Below are 19,933 nucleotides of genomic sequence, written 5' to 3' on the forward strand. Positions count from 1 at the left end.
TGCGTGTCATTCATAAATTTTTTTCGACCGATTTGTATCCTGGCAGTTTTCTAAATTACTCTAGCTTTGACTTGTTTAACTTTTTGGCCAATGACCCCTAGCGAAGAAGAGATCGAGCATTAAATAGTTGGCTGCGAATCATAACTCTACTGTAAGTCTGTAACAACAAACCTAAACTATTAGTCCTGTCAAAGTTGTTGATCTACATTCATCTCTCTATATATTCTGCATATGCTCTCTATTTTTGCATGGAGATTCGCGTCCAATAAGTTTACTCTCGTCTTAACTTTACTCTAACGCTCCTCTCATCGCCTCCCTCTACTCTCTCTGTCAGCACATCATCAAGATCTTAGTAGAGCAGTTCAGAAAATGAACGGAATCAACATGCTCAAGTTGCTCGCCAGGTATGCAATAGCTTGCTCTTTGTACTGTGTCATTAATTACATGGCTCTATGCTTATTGAAGTCTATGCTAAACTGTGTTGCTTATGCTTAATGAAGAGGCAAGTCCAATCTGATTTACAAGGAATTGAGGTGCTTAAACTTTGCTTCTCTTTCTGCTACCAGTTGTGTAGGAAGGTACATTTCTGATTGCTTACTTCAGCTTTATCTGTCATATATATCCAGCTTTCAACTATGTGATGTCAGTTCTATACTTATCCTCGATACACTGCATGTTTCTCTAAAATATTTCTAAGATATATGTGACCAAAAAACTCTACAAGCAGAGCCGAGATCAGACTGCAACAGTCCCGACGAACCTTCGAAAATATTTTACATATCGTTCTAACTAAAATTTTGAATCTAGTTTAAAAATAGCCCAGATAAGCATTTTTAGTAGTGATTCAGTTCCAACTTTTTTTTATAATATGATTCTGCCATTGACTCATGAAGGAGACTAAGAATCTCTTTAGTATTTTGGTGCCAGTCTTCTGCCAATTTTAAGCATTTAAATCCAGTTTTATGTAAAACAAGACCGAGTTAAGCTCATATATTCGCTTAAATATGTTCTGGATTTTTTAGTGTGTCCATGTACCGATGTGCGCACATATTGACAACCATTTTTTAGTTAGGCGACGGATTTTTATTGGCTCGAATCTCATTAATAATGATAACTCTCTGCACACAGAAAAATTTCAATCAATAAAAATCTCTCACCTAAATAAAGAATAGTTATTAATGTATGGCCATGAGCACACACAAGAAAGACCCATGTATGTAAAACAAATAGTACAATTGAATTTGCTTCTGCTACTCTCCATTTGTTATCAGATGCATTGGATTTGACTAATGACTAAATTATTTTCAAGAATTATCAGTATAAATTTTTTTACTGAAAACTTCTGCTCTCTGTTCGTTATGCTTGTAATTCTTTCTCTTTTATTTGACAATGTAGCTAGAATTTAAGGTTGTTTTTCTCATAATGTGCATTGAATTGATTATCAACTGCACCTTTATTTTAAACGGGTAGGAAAATCTAACTTTCTAACAACACTTTGTAGGAATGGTCCACACCACTATTAGATATCTCTATCAGTCTTCATAGTAATCATTAAATTTGAGTTCATTGTTTGAAGTATATGTATACTTTTACTCATTATCATCATAAATGTGTATTATAGTAAAAGGCTAGAAGGCAAAGTGGCCTTAATAACCGGAGGTGCCAGTGGAATTGGCAAGGCAACAGCCCTGGAATTCCTGCAACATGGAGCCCAGGTTGTGATAGCTGACATTGACACCAAACTCGGTCCACCAGCTGCCACAGAACTGGGCCACGAAGCGCGGTTTATCCGATGTGATGTAGCAATCGAATCGGAGGTAGCTGCAGCTGTAGAATCCACCCTGGCCCTCCACGGCAAACTTGACATAATGTACAATAATGCTGGCATTGCAGGCCCAGCCATTCCACCAGGCATTGAAAGCCTCGACTTGAATGAGTTCGACCGTGTCATGAACATCAATGTCCGTGGCATCATGGCAGGAATTAAACACGCGGCTCGTGTAATGAAACCAGCAGGCTCAGGCTCCATATTGTGCACGGCTAGCATTAGTGGAATTCTTGGCGGACTTGGCCCGCATCCTTACACCGTGTCCAAATTCGCAATTCCAGGCATTGTCAAGTCAGTGGCTAGTGAATTATGTCAGTATGGTGTGCGCATAAACTGCATTTCTCCGAGTCCGATCCCAACGCCGCTCGTGATCGAGCAGATTTCGCAGTTTTTTCGAGGTGCAACGGAAGAACAAATCAGGGAAATAGTGAATGGATTTGGGGAATTGAAGGGAGAAATATGTGAAGAAATAGATGTGGCCAGGGCTGCATTGTACTTGGCATCTGATGAGGCCAAGTATGTAACAGGTCATAACCTTGTAATAGACGGAGGGTTCACCTGCTTTAAAAATCTTAAGTTCCCCCAGCCCTGATCAACATGTGTAGGTGTACAAACCTTTTGATGCTACTGTCTCTGCGTGGGTGCAGATTGCAAAATTATACGTGATGAAAACCGGATGAATGTTTATTATCTGTGTATTTAAAGTTTAACTTTGCTGTATATATAAGATTCAGGAACCAGAATTTTTATATAAACTAGTTGATCAACTTTCGGATCTATAAGAAAAATACATTTATAACTTAAGAAATCACCAAGCAACAAAGTTTTTATCTTCTTGGAATCCAAGGTGTTACGGAAAGAGAATTTAGTTAACTTTGGCGGGCACCAGCCAGATCGAGAGCATTCAAAACTTCATAAATTATTAACAGAGAAGAGTGTTAACGTTTACATCAAACAACATACACATCAAATATTTCATTCACTGATTAATCTGTCCAGATTGGAACTCTATCAGTATTGGATTATCGCACAATACACTCAGTCCTTTGCAGTGCTTTCTGAAGCGTTCAAAACCCGCGTCATACTTTTCTTCTTCCTATTTTGTTCTGTTCTTTCACTCTGTATTTTTTATGCTAAACATTAAAACTACAAGTACAAGTGTTGTATGATAATTAAAATGGAGTGACTATTGTCTTAAATTTAAAGTAATATTCCTTCCAAAAAAAAAAGTTCAAAGTGATGCTAAACTTGATTAGGAAGTCTTCTTTTAGCATTCTTTGTAATCATGTTCTAGGACATATGACTGAATTTTTTGTTTCTTTGAACTAAGAATGAAGATGTTTCAAGCAAGGAATCAAGAAAAGAAATTCATTGAGACCGACATTAATTTATTGAATCGTCTTTTCTGTTTGCTTTATTAATTTATGGAATCATGTTGTCTACAAGGTTCGCAATTGTGGTTGTATAGATAAGTTGAACCTCTAATACAAAAACCATAACAAGTGATCATAATCCTATTTCCAGGTCTCTCTCAACTGAAATCATGAGTTGTTCAACACTGGAGCACTTTAGCCACCCCAACCACTCACTGATATTGAAAGATGATGTTGTTATTAGAGCTGATGCTACATGTTCTGTTTGTTACAAATCTGTGGTAGGCACTCCTACATATACATGCAGTACTGATAATATTGCTTGTCAAAATTTTTACCTCCACAAGAGTTGTGCTGAATTACCCGAACAGATTATTCGCGACAAGCAAGACAAACACCCCCTTACTCTACAACCACGCTCCAAACATTGCAATTGTGATGTTTGTAAGAGTCGTGTACAGATCTCTTATGCATGTAAGGACTGTGATTTTGACGTGTGTGTTGCTTGTGCTCTCTTTTCTTCTTTTGATCCAGAACAGAGAGTTATTCGTCATCAAGGTCACGAGGAGCACACACTCACATTACAGAGGCAAGCGTTTTTTAGGTGTGATGCTTGTTGGGAGGAAAGTAATGATTATTCCTATGTATGTTTGGCGTGTGATTTTTGGATCCACAAGAAGTGTGCTGCTTCTCCTCCCATCATTCCAGCTCCTACGTATCACCACCATCCTCTCAGTCTTATCTTCGCTATTCCTGACATGCACTGCTATTTCACCCGATACTGTCCCATCTGCAAGGAACGAGTTCAATTCCTTTGCTGGTCTTATTACTGTCAAAAATGCACACTGTTTGTGCATCTGAAATGTTCGACGTCTACAGTATCTTTTGTGTGAGTACCTTTATTATCTATGTTTTTGCTATTTAGGGAGTAAATGGTTTTTTTTATTTGTCTGAGATTGATGTCTTCACTGTTATCATTGCGTAATTAAATGACTGTTTGCTGTTTTCAGAGACGAGACTGAAGGGAACGACATTGCTGATAATGAACCTGATTTGGTCCAGTTTCCTCTGCCTGACGAAGAAGCCTTACTTGATTTGATTATCACCCAGTGCAGTAAGTTCCTAGTTAAAACTCATCGTGAGGGTCAAAACAGTAGTGATGAGCCAAATATTATTGAAAAACACTGGGGTCATCGGAACCATCCATTACAACTGCACCAGTTTACTGTTGGTGTGGATGATGATGATAAAAGAGTGTTGATATGTGACGCGTGCATTCAACCCATATCAATTAGGCGTCCAAGTTACTATGCGTGCATTGAATGCGGTTTCTTCCTCCACTCCTTCTGTGCCAATAAGTTGCCAGCTAATTTGCCTGTAGGAGCATCTCCATTACACCCCCGCCATTCACTCTTTCTTAGGCAGCAGTATAAATTCTATAGTTTCGCGAAATGTGGAATTTGCCAATACAGCACAAATGGGTTCTATTATCTATGCAAGACTTGTGATATCCGATTTGATATACGTTGTGTATTCTTACCCACCAGGATTAGACATAAATCTCACAAACACCACTCCCTTGTTCAGACTCAGCCCTCCCGTAGAAGTTGTGATGCAAGTGGGTTTAAGTTTGGTGATATATTGAAATATTCATGTCAAACTTGCAGTCGCTTCCAGATTAGTCTAGTATCCGCATTTTATCCCAGTAGGATGAAACACAGATACGATGATCACTCCCTAATCTTGAGACATCCTCCATTCTTCTACGAAGGAGTATTCTATTGTCAAATATGTGAAGAACAAGTTAATAATCAGTGGTGGCTTTATCACTGTGATGAATGCAACCAGTCTTTCCACTTTGACTGCGTCCGTTGGTACGAAAGCGTTAAGGTAGGAAGAAGAATTAAACATAGTTTTGGCAATCAAGAACACACACTTGCGTTGGTTTTAAAGAAGACCCAGAGAAGGAATTCTCCGCCCTACCTATGTGGCATTTGTGGAGCTGGACACACGTTTCAGTACTTTTTGGAATGTGAAGGATGTGGATATCTTGCATGCATCTTCTGTATTAGGAGAGTCTATGGTACCACTGAGTAAAGACCCTCATTCCGGTATTCGTTATTTGTATTCATATTTTTTTCTATCTTATATGATGATGATGTAACTTTTGCTTTTACTAAATGAGTATCTTTTTACTTGTTAATTTGTTTGATACACTTTTTCTCATTTGCACTTTATTTCTAAGATGATACTTCCTTGGGCTAATAAATCACTGCTCAGGAAAGAAACTAATAGCAATAGTTTTGATATAATAAAACTGCTATCTATATAAAAATATCCAGGTGATAAAAAACATGTTAGGTGATAAATATCCAGGTCCCGTTCCGTGGAACACCTGGCATACCCTCAGGCTTGGCTCTGCTTGGTTCAGCCTCTGCTTGGTTATGAACTATGAACTTAAATCAAGAATCAGAGTACCCAGACAAGAATACATTACATGGAAGGTGGAAGAATAGCTAAGGCCTTGGCCAGGAATGAAAAACTGGGAATATAATACTCATGTATTCTCTGAGCATAACAAGTAATTAATAATTCTATTTCCAGTTCTCTCTGGACTAAAATTATGAGTTAATTGCCAATGAAGCACTTTAGTCATCTGAAGCAGCCACTAGTACTACTAAAAGACCGATATCCACATTCATCCGCATTTCTCCACACAATTTCACCAATACTTCTGAAACCTACTGGACACCATCTTCCAACAAAACCAGAAGGTCTGCGATGAGCAGACTTGAGCAAAATCTGGTATAACTACATAGAATATTTTGGGTTATAGGCGCTCTCGACTTGACCTAGAATGATCAGTTAACTAGTAAAGCCGGAAGTAATAGATGGATTAATATTGTAATCTGGATAGACGACGAAGTGAGGGATACTGTAATATCCCGTAATTTTTTAGAATAATATTAATTGATTAGTAATAATAATAAAGGATTTAAAATTGGATTATGATTAGGATTTAAAATTGAATTAGGATAATAAGCCTATAATATGGGTCAAACTTGTATTCGGATAACGGGTAGGTATAGAGTTAGGGTTTGCAGACTCTTTATATATTTATTCGTTCCCTCATCATTATTTTATAATCTTGTGAGAGCCTCGCAACTTTTTCTTCATTTTTCTTACAAAAATTCGCAGGCCTTTATTCACACAAATCAGCTTTCTTGTAAAATTCGTAGAAAATTCAATTCTTATCGGATTTCAATGATTCTTGATGTTTCGGAAAGCTCTTTCAATCTCCTACAACTTTCGTTCACAATGTTTTCTCAGATTCTTTTTCGAACTGTTCTCATAATCCCAAAACTTATTCAGACCCTGTTTTTCGCTTCGAATCTGAGTCAGCAGATGTTTTATTTGATTCCCGATTCGTTATGAGTCCGTTTTCGACGAGCCATACCTTTTCGGAAAGGTCTTTTCGTTCTCTGCAACTTTTGTGTTTTGCGTTTTCCAAAACAATGTCGTTTAGGGGGTCAAAACAGTATATTAGTGATCTGGGCAGATTGGATTCATGGAGGCTTTTGGAGTTTTAGAGGAGATGATTGTGGTTGGTTGCTAAGGATTGATTATATGATCTAAGATGATGTTAATTATTGGTTTTCGGTGTTGTGGTAAGTTTCTGATTGATCTTTCTGGTATTTTTAAACTGATGTGTTATATGTTTATATTTGATCTATAAATTTGGGCTAAGTGATTATATTTTGAATTGATTTTTGTTCTCATATATGTGCGGTGTTGACGATGATTTCGGAACTCTCGATTTATGCCATGGTTTGTGAAAATAAGAATAAGAATAAGGACCGAGTCACCGGGTTATAGTGACAGTTTTCAGAAAATTCAGGACCGTTATTGTAGTGGTCGTGGTATAAACTATGAGTTCTGAGTTATTGTTCACCATGTGATTGTGGCATCGAATAAGAATATGAAAGTGTTTTGAAAGTATTTGTTGCGTATATTGTTATCGTATGATAAAAAAGTATATTTTATCTTATGTGTATACATGTTACTTGGCCCGACTAGTTGGATCAATTAGTTGCTTGTTGGGCTGTATAGCTCATTACTCACAATTTTCAGGTTTGATTTAAGAGCGAGAGCGAGTTGATGTGCATTGGAATTGGGGTTTGAGGATATTAGATTTGGAGTAGCTTGACGTTTGAACTTCCGTTAGCTGCGCATTTGTAATAGTTACCTTTGTAATAGAATTTTAGATTAATAAATTGTGTTGTATTTTAGTTTTGGATTTAGTTAATATCTCGAAAATTCGGGATGTTACGTGTCAAACTTATCTGAAATCTCATATCATCGAACTCCAATTCCAATGCACATCAACTCGCTCTTAAATCAAACCTGAAAATTGTAAGTAATGAGCTATACAGCCCAGCAAGCAACTAATCGATCCAACTAGTCGGGCCAAGTAACATGTATACACATAAGATAAAATATATTTTTTTATACGATAACAATATACGCAACAAATACTTTCAAAACACTTTCATCTTCTTATTCGATGCCACAATCACATGGTGAACAATAACTCAGAACTCATAGTTTATACCACGACCACTACAACCCGGTGATAACGGTCCTGAATTTTCTGAAAACTGTCACTATAACCTCAGAGTTCCGAAATCATCGTCAACACCACACATATACGAGAACACAAATTAATTCAAAATATAATCACTTAGCCCAAATTTATATATCAAATATAAACATATAACACATCAGTTTAAAAATACCAGAAAGATCAATCAGAAACTTACCACAACACCGAAAACCAATAATTAACATCATCTTAGATCATATAATCAATCCTTAGCAACCAACCACAATCATCTCCTCTAAAACTCCAAAAGCCTCCATGAATCCAATCTGCCCAGATCACTAATATACTGTTTTGACCCCCTAAACGACATTTTTTTGGAAAACGCAAAACACAAAAGTTGCAGAGAACGAAAAGACCTTTCCGAAAAGGTATGGCTCGTCGAAAACGGACTCATAACGAATCGGGAATCAAATAAAACATCTGCTGACTCAGATTCGAAGCGAAAAACAGGGTCTGAATAAGTTTTGGGATTATGAGAACAGTTCGAAAAAGAATCTGAGAAAACATTGTGAACGAAAGTTGTAGAAGATTGAAAGAGTTTTCCGAAACATCAAGAATCATCGAAATCCGATAAGAATTGAATTTTCTACGAATTTTACAAGAAAGCTGATTTGTGTGAATAAAGGCCTGCGAATTTTTGTAAGAAAAATGAAGAAAAGGTTGCGAGGCTCTCACAAGATTATAAAATAATGATGAGGGAACGAATAAATATATAAAGAGTCTGCAAACCCTAACTCTATACCTACCCGTTATCCGAATACAAGTTTGACCCATATTATAGGCTCATTATCCTAATTCAATTTTAAATCCTAATCATAATCCAATTTTAAATCCTTTATTATTATTACTAATCAATTAATATTATTCTAAAAAATTACGGGATATTACAGATACTGATCAGTGTTGAGATATATGATCAAGCATGGTAAACTAGATAACATACGGAATGCATATAAAACTCACATATACAGTGATCTGTCAAATTATATCAAACCGCTTGAATATTTGTTATGATGTAGACCGACAAATAAGGGTCGTATTCTCGAGAAGACAATATCTATCAATTCCTATTCAGTTACGATTATTAAATTTACGACAAAAATATTCTATCAAACTTGCCACGAATGTTCATAACAGATTACGTTGGTAGTTAGTTACCTTATAATGAAAAGTTCTGTCGTAAGTTCTCGACGAATCAAGCGTCGTGAGTTTATCTATTATTTTAGTGAAATTGTGGATCCTGATAAAATTTATGATGTTTGAACATACTTACGAGTTACGACGCATGTGAAAATTTGACATTTTTCCGAACTTACTATTTGAGAAAAATGACGGAAATATTCCTTCATAAATTCGGAATTTACGATGGATTCCATCGTAAATACCCGATTTTGTTGTAATTCGTCTAAAAGTTAGTGTAGATGAAATTTGACCCATCTAATTTTCAAGAAATTTTTGTGACATAGTTTTTGTTTTTGTTTTTGAAATAAAATATTATATTTCAATGACGTGAACAGATGTGAACAAATGTGTAGGAGGAGACTTAAGCACAATAAAACAATTAACCGAACAATAGGAAGTTCATGAGCTGCCCTGTTTGCATGCTTTCGAACAAAAACAACGGAGGTCTCAGGCAATTGTTGCAACTTTAACCAACAACTCTCAATCACATCTCCCACCTCCAGATGGTTGATAACTCCACGTTGAATACCCTGCACTAGTGCACTGTAAGAGAGGAATTAGTTTCTACAAGTACCTTCTGATTTGAGGAGTCATGATCCAGGATCATGCCTCCTCAACCACCAATGGCTTCAGCTTCAAAGACTGAAACTGGTCAAGACAGCCTAAGAATCTTCCCTTCCACAAAAGAGCCTTGATGATCTCTCAACACTATGCCAATCGAGAAAGGACCCATCACCCGTGCCAGTGAAAATAGAAGCATCGACATTCAGTTTTAGAAATATTAGTAAGACTGTAAGAGTAGGCATAGAGAATTCCTTCATCTTTTTATTAGCCTCGTCTGCAATGGTATCAAAAGATTGCTCATATAATCTTTCTAAATCAACTATCGAAATAAGATATTCTCCTTCTTCTTTGGAACCACTAGTGTTAGTTGATTTTTCTAGGAATTCCAAACGACGTTTAGAACACAAGAGCATATGCACTAAACACACCTGATATCAAGAAAAACAAGCAAAATATATGGGGAGAAAAGACTACATGAATCCGCCAATAATGAACAAAGTATGCCGTAACGAGATGATTAAAAGTACTCCCTCCATCCCATTTTAAGTGTCCACTTTACAAATCTCACACATCTTAAGAAACAATTAATGTAATGTTTTTATTATTATCTTCACACACTTATTTACCTTGGTTTTTATAAATATTAATCGGTCTTTCTAATGTGTGCCCAAGGCACACAATAAGCACAAACTCTCAAGAAGATGGGCTATTTTGATTGGTGGAATTGGTGTGAATGCGGGAGGACATTAACATTTATTATCGAATCAAAAGCTAGTATTCATATCAAAGTTAGTGACTATTGTGTGCCCTTGGGCACACCATAGAAAAACCGAATATTAATTACGTATAGCACCACTCCTACTTTGTATTTGACCTTTCTTCATATTGGAACTAGTTGGTTATATTTAATACCATATTGGAGCATGGGTTAAAGAATATGACACATATTTTGGGAATTTTTTTTTTGGCAAAGTGGACACTTAAAATGGGATGGAGGGAGTAATAAGTTTCTGACACACTAAAATATATATAATACATAAATTATTTAATCATAATTTTAATATTATTGATATTATACAACAGTATATATTCAAACGAACTTAAGATAAAAATTTTAGGGGTTTGTTTGATTGTTATATTTAAGATTTTTTTTTTTCATTTTTGAAATTCATGTATATTCAATTTGAATTTTAAATTTTAGATAGGTATTCAATTTAGATTATTTAAAATCCGTTAAAATTTGATGTAAAGTTGTAAAATGATCCAGATGATAGTGTATACCCTTGTAATCAACTATCGGATTATATTATTTTTGGACTATCCAGATTTGGGTTTGAGATCATTTTATCCTGATATAAATCGATCCCGTTTATTTAGAATCGATCTGGATCTTAACTGAATATAGTGTGGTATATGATGTGATGCATGCGGTTTATGCGGTTTTGTGAGCACTCCTAGTAACCTCTATATGAGTTCGAATCGAACATGAACCGCGAATGATTATGGGATATTCGGGTAGGATCAGATTATGAAAAATAATATGAGACCTAATTTGAGCGGGTGTATGAGTGTTCATATTCATGATTGTATTTTGTTCGAATTTAAACTTTTAACGAAATTTAGATCGTTTTCAAAACAGATAGACGACATATATCATATTTTTGAGCCGGATATAAGTCAAGTCAACGAATAATCTGGATCAGCCCTAATGTGATGGTATTAAAATGATGATGTAATTTTCGTGAAATGCATAAAATGATAGATGTTGTGAGATTGTTTTATATATTTTATGTTTTCAAAACCTCATTATAAGAGATTTTTGAAATATTGTGTTTAAATTCCAAAAGTTTTGCATCAGTCATATGATATTTTATCTAGAATTCGCTAAACCCCGCATAAAATCAAAATCATATATAATTCACTAAAATTTATAAATTATTATTAATCTATTAAAATCTCAATAAATACAATCCTTTACATAAAATCCCAAATTTCAAATTTTTAACAAGAGTAATTTCAGGTAACGTCACTTTAGAAGACTCGCTGGAGAGTACTGGACCTGTAAACGTACGTATACAAGTTTACATATGTGAAAGCTCTGTAACATACCGCGTACTCACAAGTTGACACGCTGTTAAAAAACAATCAAACTGGAAGGAGGTTCAAGTGGTTTAATTAGGTTGAACAAGTGAGCAGTAAGATAAATCAAGGGGAAACAAGGAGGGGGTTGAATTATTGGCGCAAAAAAGATAAGAGGTCTGATTCTGATAGAATAGAGAGCAGTGACACAAGGCAACCGGTACATATATGGAGAGATGGAGAGTAACGTAAAGTGGGGTAGGTGCGGTGAATGAGTCAGGTCACGAGAATCCTCATTTTTCTACTTACCCAACTTATTCCAGTTTACAACTCTTTACATATCATCCCCTTCATCTGCACCCCTTCATGTAGTGATGAGTGTGGTTCGGTTTGGTTCGGTTTCGACCGAAAATCAAACCGTAACCATATTTATTCGGTTTCTAAAATCAAAAACCAAAACCAAACCATATACCGTTGGTGCGGTTTCGGTTTTTAATCATGGTTTCGGTTTGAAAATGGTTTGATTTCGGTTTTAAACCAAATTAAAAAATTTCTTGTATTGTTTTTCTAATTTAAATTTTTTCTTGTTATCTTTTTAATATTAGATGATGTTAGAATTTGAGTACAAGAAAGCAAGATGCAACCAATAAATAAATGAATAAGTTTTACGAGATTGATAATACAGTTGACAAAATGGGGTAGAGTGAAGCAGACTTAAAAATATTAACAACGCATGATTGTTTGGTTTAGCATAGGTAAGAACATCTGTACAGAATTTAAAGGATTAACAGATGACATAAACCTTGAATAAAGTAAGTTAAGACCCAGTACATCAATAACTAAAAGCACATAATAGAACAGCAGACTCCAAAGATCAGAAATAAAAGCATAGAACAGAAAAGCAGACAAACACTAGCCAGAAACATAAATGAAAAAATTATATTATAATTTATAAATTTAAATTAAGATATTATTATTATATATATAATTTAATATATATATATATATATAATTAATTCTATTCAATTCGGTTTGGTTTATATTCGGTTTTAAAAAATTTAAAACCAAACCGTAACCATATTATTGGTTCGGTTTTTATTCGGTTTGGTTATTAAATGGTTCGGTTTTTAATGGTGCGGTTTTGTTCGATTTTTTATGGTTTCGGTTTCGGTTTTTGGTTCGATTTTACTCATCCCTAACTCCATGCACCAATTATATACGTACAATTTTTTCGGGTTCGGTCAGGACTTCGGTCTGAATTCTGAAATAATCTCACATCGCATGGCATGGATATTGCGGAAACTATATACACCTGCAATCAGTGCACATATGTTTCTAGTAGAGTTCGAAGTCGTTAATTTCAGCGATAAACAACTTTGATATACCAAGTCGCCTGTATGTAAAAAGCTGTATTTTGACCCTCTAGTCTCTAGACAAGTTGTGAGTTCAGCTTTTTAACATTCGCACAAAGTTATCTATCTATACGTCTAGTTATTTTGCAAGTGAATGAGAATGGTTAGAGTGCTTAGCTTTATGAGGACGAGGAGGAAATAATTGAATTGAATTGTGCAATTGCAAGTTCACGTGAAGCAGCCTTGGTTGAATATTACTTGGTGAGGAAATTTATTACATTCAAATTTTGAATTTGATTAGTGAAACCTATCTAAGTTAAATTTATATTTGAATTCAAACTAGGTTCAACCTGGAAAGTTCATAAAATATTTGATTTCTATAAATAATCATAAAATTTAAAAATTAATAAAATATCTATATAAAATATATTAGAAAGTTTTAACTAGATCAACTAATGTTGTACGATAATCTTAGATGATCCTTAACATTCGTAATTTCAAGCCATATTATAAACGGAAGAAAACTAAAAGAGTCTGCATCCTAATTTTTTATTAATATTTTAATTGTTTGAGCTTTTTTCAGCTAAAATATAGTACTTTTGTCATATCCAAATATTTACATTTGAATTAATAAATAAAATTAAATATGAAAGTGGAAAAATTGGATATATTGGTGCGACCGGTTGATATTCAATTTATTAAGTATATAGCGTAAAAAGAATAGTCAGAGTAGTTAATTTTCATATTATAAAATTTTACTATATGTAATAGATTTAAAAATATAAAGAATTGGATACGACATTTCAAGAAAAGAAGCGTAAAAAATGGTTGGGATATTCATTTTATACGTTTGTTTTTCATTCTTCGACAAACATTTTAATATTCTTGTAAAATATTTTATAGAAAAATAAACCCTTAATTTTTGTAAAATAATGTATATTTTTATAATTTTTATGGATATAATATTTAAAAGAAACTGTTTCATATTCGTTATTTGATAAAAAAATAGTGGTTTATTTTAGAAAAAGGTAGAGTTTTATGTATTTTTCTCCAGAAATAAGTTCTTATTTTTTAGAAAATAAGTTCAGTCAAATAGTCTCGATTTTTACATGATTAAAATAAATATATATTTTCACTATTAAACACGTAAAAAATTCCAAGGATTTTCTCTCCATCTATTCTGTTCTGAGAGTCGACTCTCGTAACAGAGTTATGGCAGTCACTTCTCCATCTTCTAGATTTTCATCCCCTCGTCATTTAAGCCATCTTTGATCTCCAACTGGCTCTTCTATATTTCAGATTTTCAATAAAATCTAGAGTTAACTTTGTCCGGGTGAGATTTTTGAGTATCTTGTTATTGAGGTTGTTAGCACTTAGTCGTACCCAATAATATGTTATGTTATGTTATGTTTTGAACGTTTTGTGTGTCTTACGGCTGTCGGTAGCTTTTTCATGAGAAAATTTCATATGATATTCTGGATGATGTACAAGACTGTCTTGATTCTAAGACGGTGGCTATGGCGATAGCACAACAAAAATGTGCTCATATTCTTGGATATTTACTCCAATATAATTTGACACAATTGATGGTTCTAATGTTGGCTAAAGATAATACTGATGTGAAATCAATTATAATGCTACTAATTTCAGAATGATGTAAGTTGAATTGCTAAGATGTTATTGTAATAATTTTTAAATGGGTCTTTCTAATGTGTGCCCAAGGATACACAATAAACACTAACTTTGATGAGTTTGGTGGGTTTTTATTGATGGACTTGGTGCAAATGCAGGGGGCCCATCCATATTTATGATTGGAGGACCAATAAAAATCATCATACTCATGAAAGTTAGCGCTTAGTGTGTGCCCATGGGCACACCAGAAAAACCGTTCTTAAATTAAAGAATTTGAAAATTTTATGAGGGAAACAATATGAAAATAAGATGACTATCTATTTAAATCATTTTTTTATTTCATATTCATTTATTTGTAAAAAAAGATTAAAAACTTCTAAAATCTTTCACGAGTGCGTCACACCGACCTTCCAAGAAGGAAAGCTCACTAAACAGTCAGAGGGCAAAGTTGTAACTTACTTCTCATCATTTTGGACCCAAGGCAATACGAAAGCAGAGCTGTAAAAAGCCTTAAAAACAGTATCAACAAGCAGCTGTGTGTGTCACTCCAGATTACACACAGATACATACATGCATCTGTATATATACATTACCCACAAAAGGAAGAAGATAACCCTGTAGTGGTCATCATTTAAACAACCACTTTATCCTCTCCTAAAGCTTCTCTCCTTTTCTCCCTTCTTCACTTTTCTTTTAACAAAATGCTCCCCACTTCCAACGGCGTCGTTTGGATGCCACCTCAAGATACCACCAACATTGAACAACAGCAATTGTTATTAGATACATGTGTAGATACAAAAATTAGCCCTTTTGCTTCTTCTTCTTCGCTCACTAGTTTTAAATCACTTCTGGAAAATGATTGGTTCTCTAATAATTATCTTGGGAATGGTAATTTAGATTTTTCAGCTTCTGGTTCTCAGTCACAGCCGTTCACTCATGACCCGTCACAGTCACATTCTCAGTTTTTTCAGCCCAAATCTTGCTTCTCTCCAATGCTTAATGGGTTGTATGATAATGGGTTTCAGTTGGGTTCTGACCCGAATTTCACAAACGGGTCGGATTCTCATGGGTTCATGTCTTATAATGGGTTGAATTCTGTGACTAATTTGGATATGGGTTTGGTTTCGGATTTTGGAGGGACCCGGTTTGAGAGTGACCCGGTTGGTGTCGGGTTTAACCCGGTTGGGTTTGGTGGGTCATGTTTAGTTGATGATAATGTTCATGATAATGATGATAATGCTTTGTTTTGTAATAGGAGTAATGGTAATCAGATTTTAAGGCCACTTGAGGTTTCACCAAGTGTGGGTGCAGAGCCAACTCTTTTTCAGAAGAGGGCTGCTTTACGACAAGGCTCCGGTGAGGGCGAAATAGGGAATTCAGGAAAGAGTGAGGGTTTGGGGAGGAAGAGGATGAGAAATGCGAGTGAAGATGGTGATGAATTTGATGATGGCAGTATGGGTGTTTCGGGTTCTTTTAATTATGATTCGGATGACTTTGATACTAAAAACGAGAATGGGGGCTCTGGGGATGTGGATGGTTCGAATTCTGTGAAGGTTGGAGATCGGAAGGGAAAGAAGAAGGGATTTCCTGCTAAGAATTTGATGGCTGAGAGACGGCGGAGGAAGAAGCTCAATGATAGGCTTTACATGCTGAGGTCTGTTGTTCCCAAGATCAGCAAGGTGAATATGAATCTTTACTATGTTCAGCAGCTATGTTAATATACCATACTCTTGCTAAATATTGTTGTTTACAATGGCGCTTTGTTTATATGCTGAATAATATTGTTTGTTTGAATAAATGTAGCATGGCACATGGCTTGGTTATTTTAGTTTTCTGTATTGCTAGTTCATATTTTTGTTGAATTTCCATGTTGTCACCTCAGGACTGTTTTATGCTGAAAGTATAAAGGAGGCTGCCTAAAGTTGCAGGTCTTCTGCAAGAAAATGCATTGTCTGTGCAAGCATGTGCTCTTGCCATTTTTTTGTTTAGAGAAAGCTGATTTTGCTATTATAGGATGACATGATATGTAATGCTTAAGATAGTGCGCTTGAGTTTCTTTAGTAGAATCATTAACCAAATACCTCGAAACATTTGTGAGTGAACTGCAAACATATTTTATTTAATTGTATCAATGCTGTTTGCAGATGGATCGAGCTTCCATACTTGGCGATGCTATTGATTATTTAAAGGATCTTCTGCAGAGGATAAATGATCTTCATAATGAACTCGAGGCAATTCCACCAGGCTCCTCAGTAACGGCAACGTCAAGCCACAATCCATTGACTCACACTTCTACCACCCTCCCACATCTCGTGAAGGAAGAAATATACTCAAGTTCAATGCCTAGTCCACAAAGCACAGCTGCAAGGGTAAGTGTCCAAAATATGCCCCCGCTAAGAGTGATAGTATGAGAAGTATAATGATCTTTTGGTTGTTATTTTTTTTCATTTTTAAATTTTAATCATATTGCCATTTGGTCTATTTGTACTAAGAACTAGTTCTCTAAAGTTTTCCATGATAATCTAGGCAAACACTATTTTCTCATTGAGTCATGTGTTTTGATAGAAGGGGAGGGGGCGGGGAGTTTGCAATTTGAAGGTAAGCGGGAAGGGAAGCTCTTTTTTTGGCTAATCATTGGTTTAACTCACTGTGTGTAGTCTGATTTGTCTGAATACTATCATAAATGATTTGAGCCATATATTGGGAATCCTTCCATTTTTGTACAGGACCATCTTATTATTGAAGTGTCCCACAATGGTCCCTATTATGACCAGATAAGTTAAGGGATGATTCTTTGCTAGGATATTGACCTCAATCCTTTGCTACTTTCCCCACATTCTTTTAAATATCAATCATCTTCCACTAACCCAGTTTAAAGCTACAACATATCTGTTGTAATTCAATAAGCTGCGAACTAAACTTATGATTTCTTATTTGCTGCATTGATAGGTCGAGGTAAGGGCAAGAGAAGGGAGGGCTGTCAACATCCACATGTTTTGTGCACGCAGACCTGGTCTCTTACTTTCCACCATGAGGGCCCTTGACAACCTAGGGTTAGACATTCAGCAAGCTGTCATCAGTTGTTTCAATGGGTTTGCTATGGATGTATTTCGAGCCGAGGTAGAGTTTAAAGATGGCTGTATTCATGCTTCTATTTATTTATTATTTTAAGTCCCTAAAACACTTTGATGTGAATTGCATATCTAAAATCTACCTATAGAATCTTGTGAGCATTTGCATAACACGAGGTGCTAATATCTTTAAGCTAGAAATTCTATTTACTCTTTTTTTTTTTGTCCACATTACTTTATCATATGAAAAGGGAGAAAGTAGTACCACCGTTAAAAGCACAATAATGCTAGAACTGTTATGTGCTTGCATATGCAATAATGCAAATAATGGCTGGATTTCTTGAATTCCAAAGAGCTTCGCTTTGCATGTGCGGAAAGCTACTCACTCAGCCATATAATTTGTTAAGAATGAACGGAATGTGAAAGCGATATGTGCTAGTGATCCTGTTGCATCCAGAAAGCAGCTCAATAGAAAATCTGATTTGCTAAGCAAATTAGACCTGATCATAAGCTATCATTATTAGAGGCAAAGAAGGTAAAGCATCACCTTCTTTCCACTTTTATTCATGTAAAGGTCACGCAACGTGTTGAAATTTAACTAAAACGCATTGTACGTCTAAGCAATCCATAAAATGACATATTTTGTTTAATTCTCACCAGATGCGCAATAAGGTTAGAATTTAGCCAGCGCGCATTGCGTGGCATACATCTAGACGTGAGGGAAAAGTGTTCACCTATCACCCTTTCCTTATGTGTTATTATTGTTGATTTTCCTATAATAGTTTAGTTCATTCTGCAATTTTACTAATTATGTGTTTTTCATCAGCAATGTGGTGAAACCGAGGACATTCTGCCTGATCAGATCAAAGCAGTTCTTCTAGATTCGGCTGGTTTTCATGGAGCAATTTAGCTGTGCATCTGCATCTGCATTACACAGAAAAGGATATAGTATAATGGAATGTTAGTTTTCCCTACTTGACTTGACAAGTTTTCTTAGCAGTGAGTTTCGTATGAATAATTAGTAATTTTTATTCGCTTTTGGTGGTAGTATAACAATTAGCATTGTTAACTGTAATTCTATTTTGTTGATGGTAAAGAGTTTCAAAAGTTGGGTAACTGTATGCTCAAGATAATAATGCTTGGGTAGTATTTACTCACAATGTTTTGTTTCCATCTTGCATATTGTAAACTTTTCTAAAAGAATTTGTTTGAACCAAAGGAGCAGACTTTATATATTAATCATATGATGCAAATACATTCCTGCTGCATCTTCCATCAGACTTTCAGTCTAATGGAGGATTAAAGAAACAATTTTTTTTCTTGATGAACCCCTTGATTTGCAAGCCTAATATCTGGCTCGATTTCCCTCCCTGTAGCAGTGCACAAGCTCTGCCTCCGATCCGATTTTGCTATGACTTCCTAACACACAGCCACCTCCTTGATAGCTCTCCTCACCAAGAATTTGCACACATGCAATGTTATCTCCTGTACCAGTAGATTCTCTAGGACAACAAGTCTTGCTAATTCAAGTCCTTCAGCCACAGCCGGAACCTCAACTTTGAAACCATTGCAGACACCAAATCTTAAAGAAAATGCTGCAATGAACCCAATTACAACTACAACCTTAAGCACAGCTTTGAAAGAGTTGCAGACACCTAACCTTGAACAAAATGCTGAAGTAACCCAACTCTCCACCCCTGCAGGTCCAGGGGATCCTTTTTTATGCAATCTTCTTAAGCACTGGTTTTATGCTTTGCAACACGATATCATTTTTTTTTTAAAAGATAGCCCCATGCTCGTCCAAAGGTATATATTTGCAAGAGCATGTCCAAGGTCACAACATCGTTACACTTTTTCCTTGTCAATGCTGTAACATCGATTGCTAGTGGTTGGTATATTTCTCATATATTTTGGAGAACTTTGGTCATGACTCTGGATGGTGCAGGCTCAACACTCACTTGTGGCTTCTCCTACAACCTGAAATTTGTCGACCCCTCTTAGTGGAGATACATGTTGATGCATCCGTAGGAGCAGTAGCTGCTGCCTTCATCTACCTCTTTGCGTTTTTGTTTGCAATTCTTAATCATTTAAGACAATTTTCTTGAGTTTTCGTTGTTGCTTTCTGAATTTGTCGGTTTTAGTGAACTCTGATCAAATTCTTCATTCAGATATGCAAAACTTTCAGCTGC

General features: G+C 35.5%; 3 protein-coding genes across 5 annotated transcripts; all 3 read left to right on the forward strand.

Annotated features, from left to right (window-relative positions):
- LOC108216845 (secoisolariciresinol dehydrogenase-like) lies at positions 1-2,524 on the forward strand. Of its 3 annotated transcripts, none has more exons than XM_017389700.2 (4): positions 1-151; positions 335-404; positions 501-578; positions 1,622-2,524. In XM_017389700.2, exons 2-4 carry the CDS (start codon positions 370-372, stop codon positions 2,418-2,420), a joined length of 912 nt encoding a protein of 303 aa, XP_017245189.1. In that variant the 5' UTR covers positions 1-151; positions 335-369; the 3' UTR covers positions 2,421-2,524. The 3 variants fall into 3 exon arrangements, with proteins under 3 accessions (XP_017245189.1, XP_063947143.1, XP_063947142.1); XM_064091073.1 differs by having other exon boundaries at positions 15-151; positions 347-404; XM_064091072.1 differs by lacking the exon at positions 1-151 and having other exon boundaries at positions 154-404.
- Positions 2,525-3,308: 784 nt separating this feature from the next.
- LOC108218062 (uncharacterized) lies at positions 3,309-5,404 on the forward strand. The gene is made up of 2 exons (XM_017390985.2): positions 3,309-4,090; positions 4,212-5,404. The coding sequence occupies exons 1-2, from the start codon at positions 3,372-3,374 to the stop codon at positions 5,296-5,298; spliced, it is 1,806 nt and encodes a 601-aa protein (XP_017246474.1). The 5' UTR covers positions 3,309-3,371; the 3' UTR covers positions 5,299-5,404.
- Positions 5,405-15,157: 9,753 nt separating this feature from the next.
- LOC108218792 (transcription factor ICE1) lies at positions 15,158-18,983 on the forward strand. Its single transcript, XM_064091513.1, has 4 exons — positions 15,158-16,352; positions 16,818-17,042; positions 17,623-17,793; positions 18,571-18,983. The coding sequence occupies exons 1-4, from the start codon at positions 15,375-15,377 to the stop codon at positions 18,652-18,654; spliced, it is 1,458 nt and encodes a 485-aa protein (XP_063947583.1). The 5' UTR covers positions 15,158-15,374; the 3' UTR covers positions 18,655-18,983.
- The last annotated feature ends 950 nt before the right edge of the window (positions 18,984-19,933 follow it).

This window comes from Daucus carota, chromosome 4, assembly GCF_001625215.2.
Source record: "Daucus carota subsp. sativus chromosome 4, DH1 v3.0, whole genome shotgun sequence".
Classification (NCBI taxonomy): domain Eukaryota; kingdom Viridiplantae; phylum Streptophyta; class Magnoliopsida; order Apiales; family Apiaceae; genus Daucus; species Daucus carota.

What these genes read in the sequence shown, in the direction of transcription:
- LOC108216845 (XM_017389700.2), top strand. Translation starts at nt 370, where the DNA reads ATGAACGGAATCAACATGCTCAAGTTGCTCGCCAG. An exon ending in ATGCTCAAGTTGCTCGCCAG is followed by an intron (nt 405 to 500) that starts GTATGCAATAGC and finishes TGCTTAATGAAG; the next exon opens with AGGCAAGTCCAATCTGATTT. An exon ending in GCTACCAGTTGTGTAGGAAG is followed by an intron (nt 579 to 1,621) that starts GTACATTTCTGA and finishes TGTGTATTATAG; the next exon opens with TAAAAGGCTAGAAGGCAAAG.
- LOC108218062 (XM_017390985.2), top strand. Translation starts at nt 3,372, where the DNA reads ATGAGTTGTTCAACACTGGAGCACTTTAGCCACCCCAACCACTCACTG. An exon ending in ACGTCTACAGTATCTTTTGT is followed by an intron (nt 4,091 to 4,211) that starts GTGAGTACCTTT and finishes TGCTGTTTTCAG; the next exon opens with AGACGAGACTGAAGGGAACG.
- LOC108218792 (XM_064091513.1), top strand. Translation starts at nt 15,375, where the DNA reads ATGCTCCCCACTTCCAACGGCGTCGTTTGGATGCCACCTCAAGATACC. An exon ending in TTGTTCCCAAGATCAGCAAG is followed by an intron (nt 16,353 to 16,817) that starts GTGAATATGAAT and finishes TGCTGTTTGCAG; the next exon opens with ATGGATCGAGCTTCCATACT. An exon ending in TGGATGTATTTCGAGCCGAG is followed by an intron (nt 17,794 to 18,570) that starts GTAGAGTTTAAA and finishes GTTTTTCATCAG; the next exon opens with CAATGTGGTGAAACCGAGGA.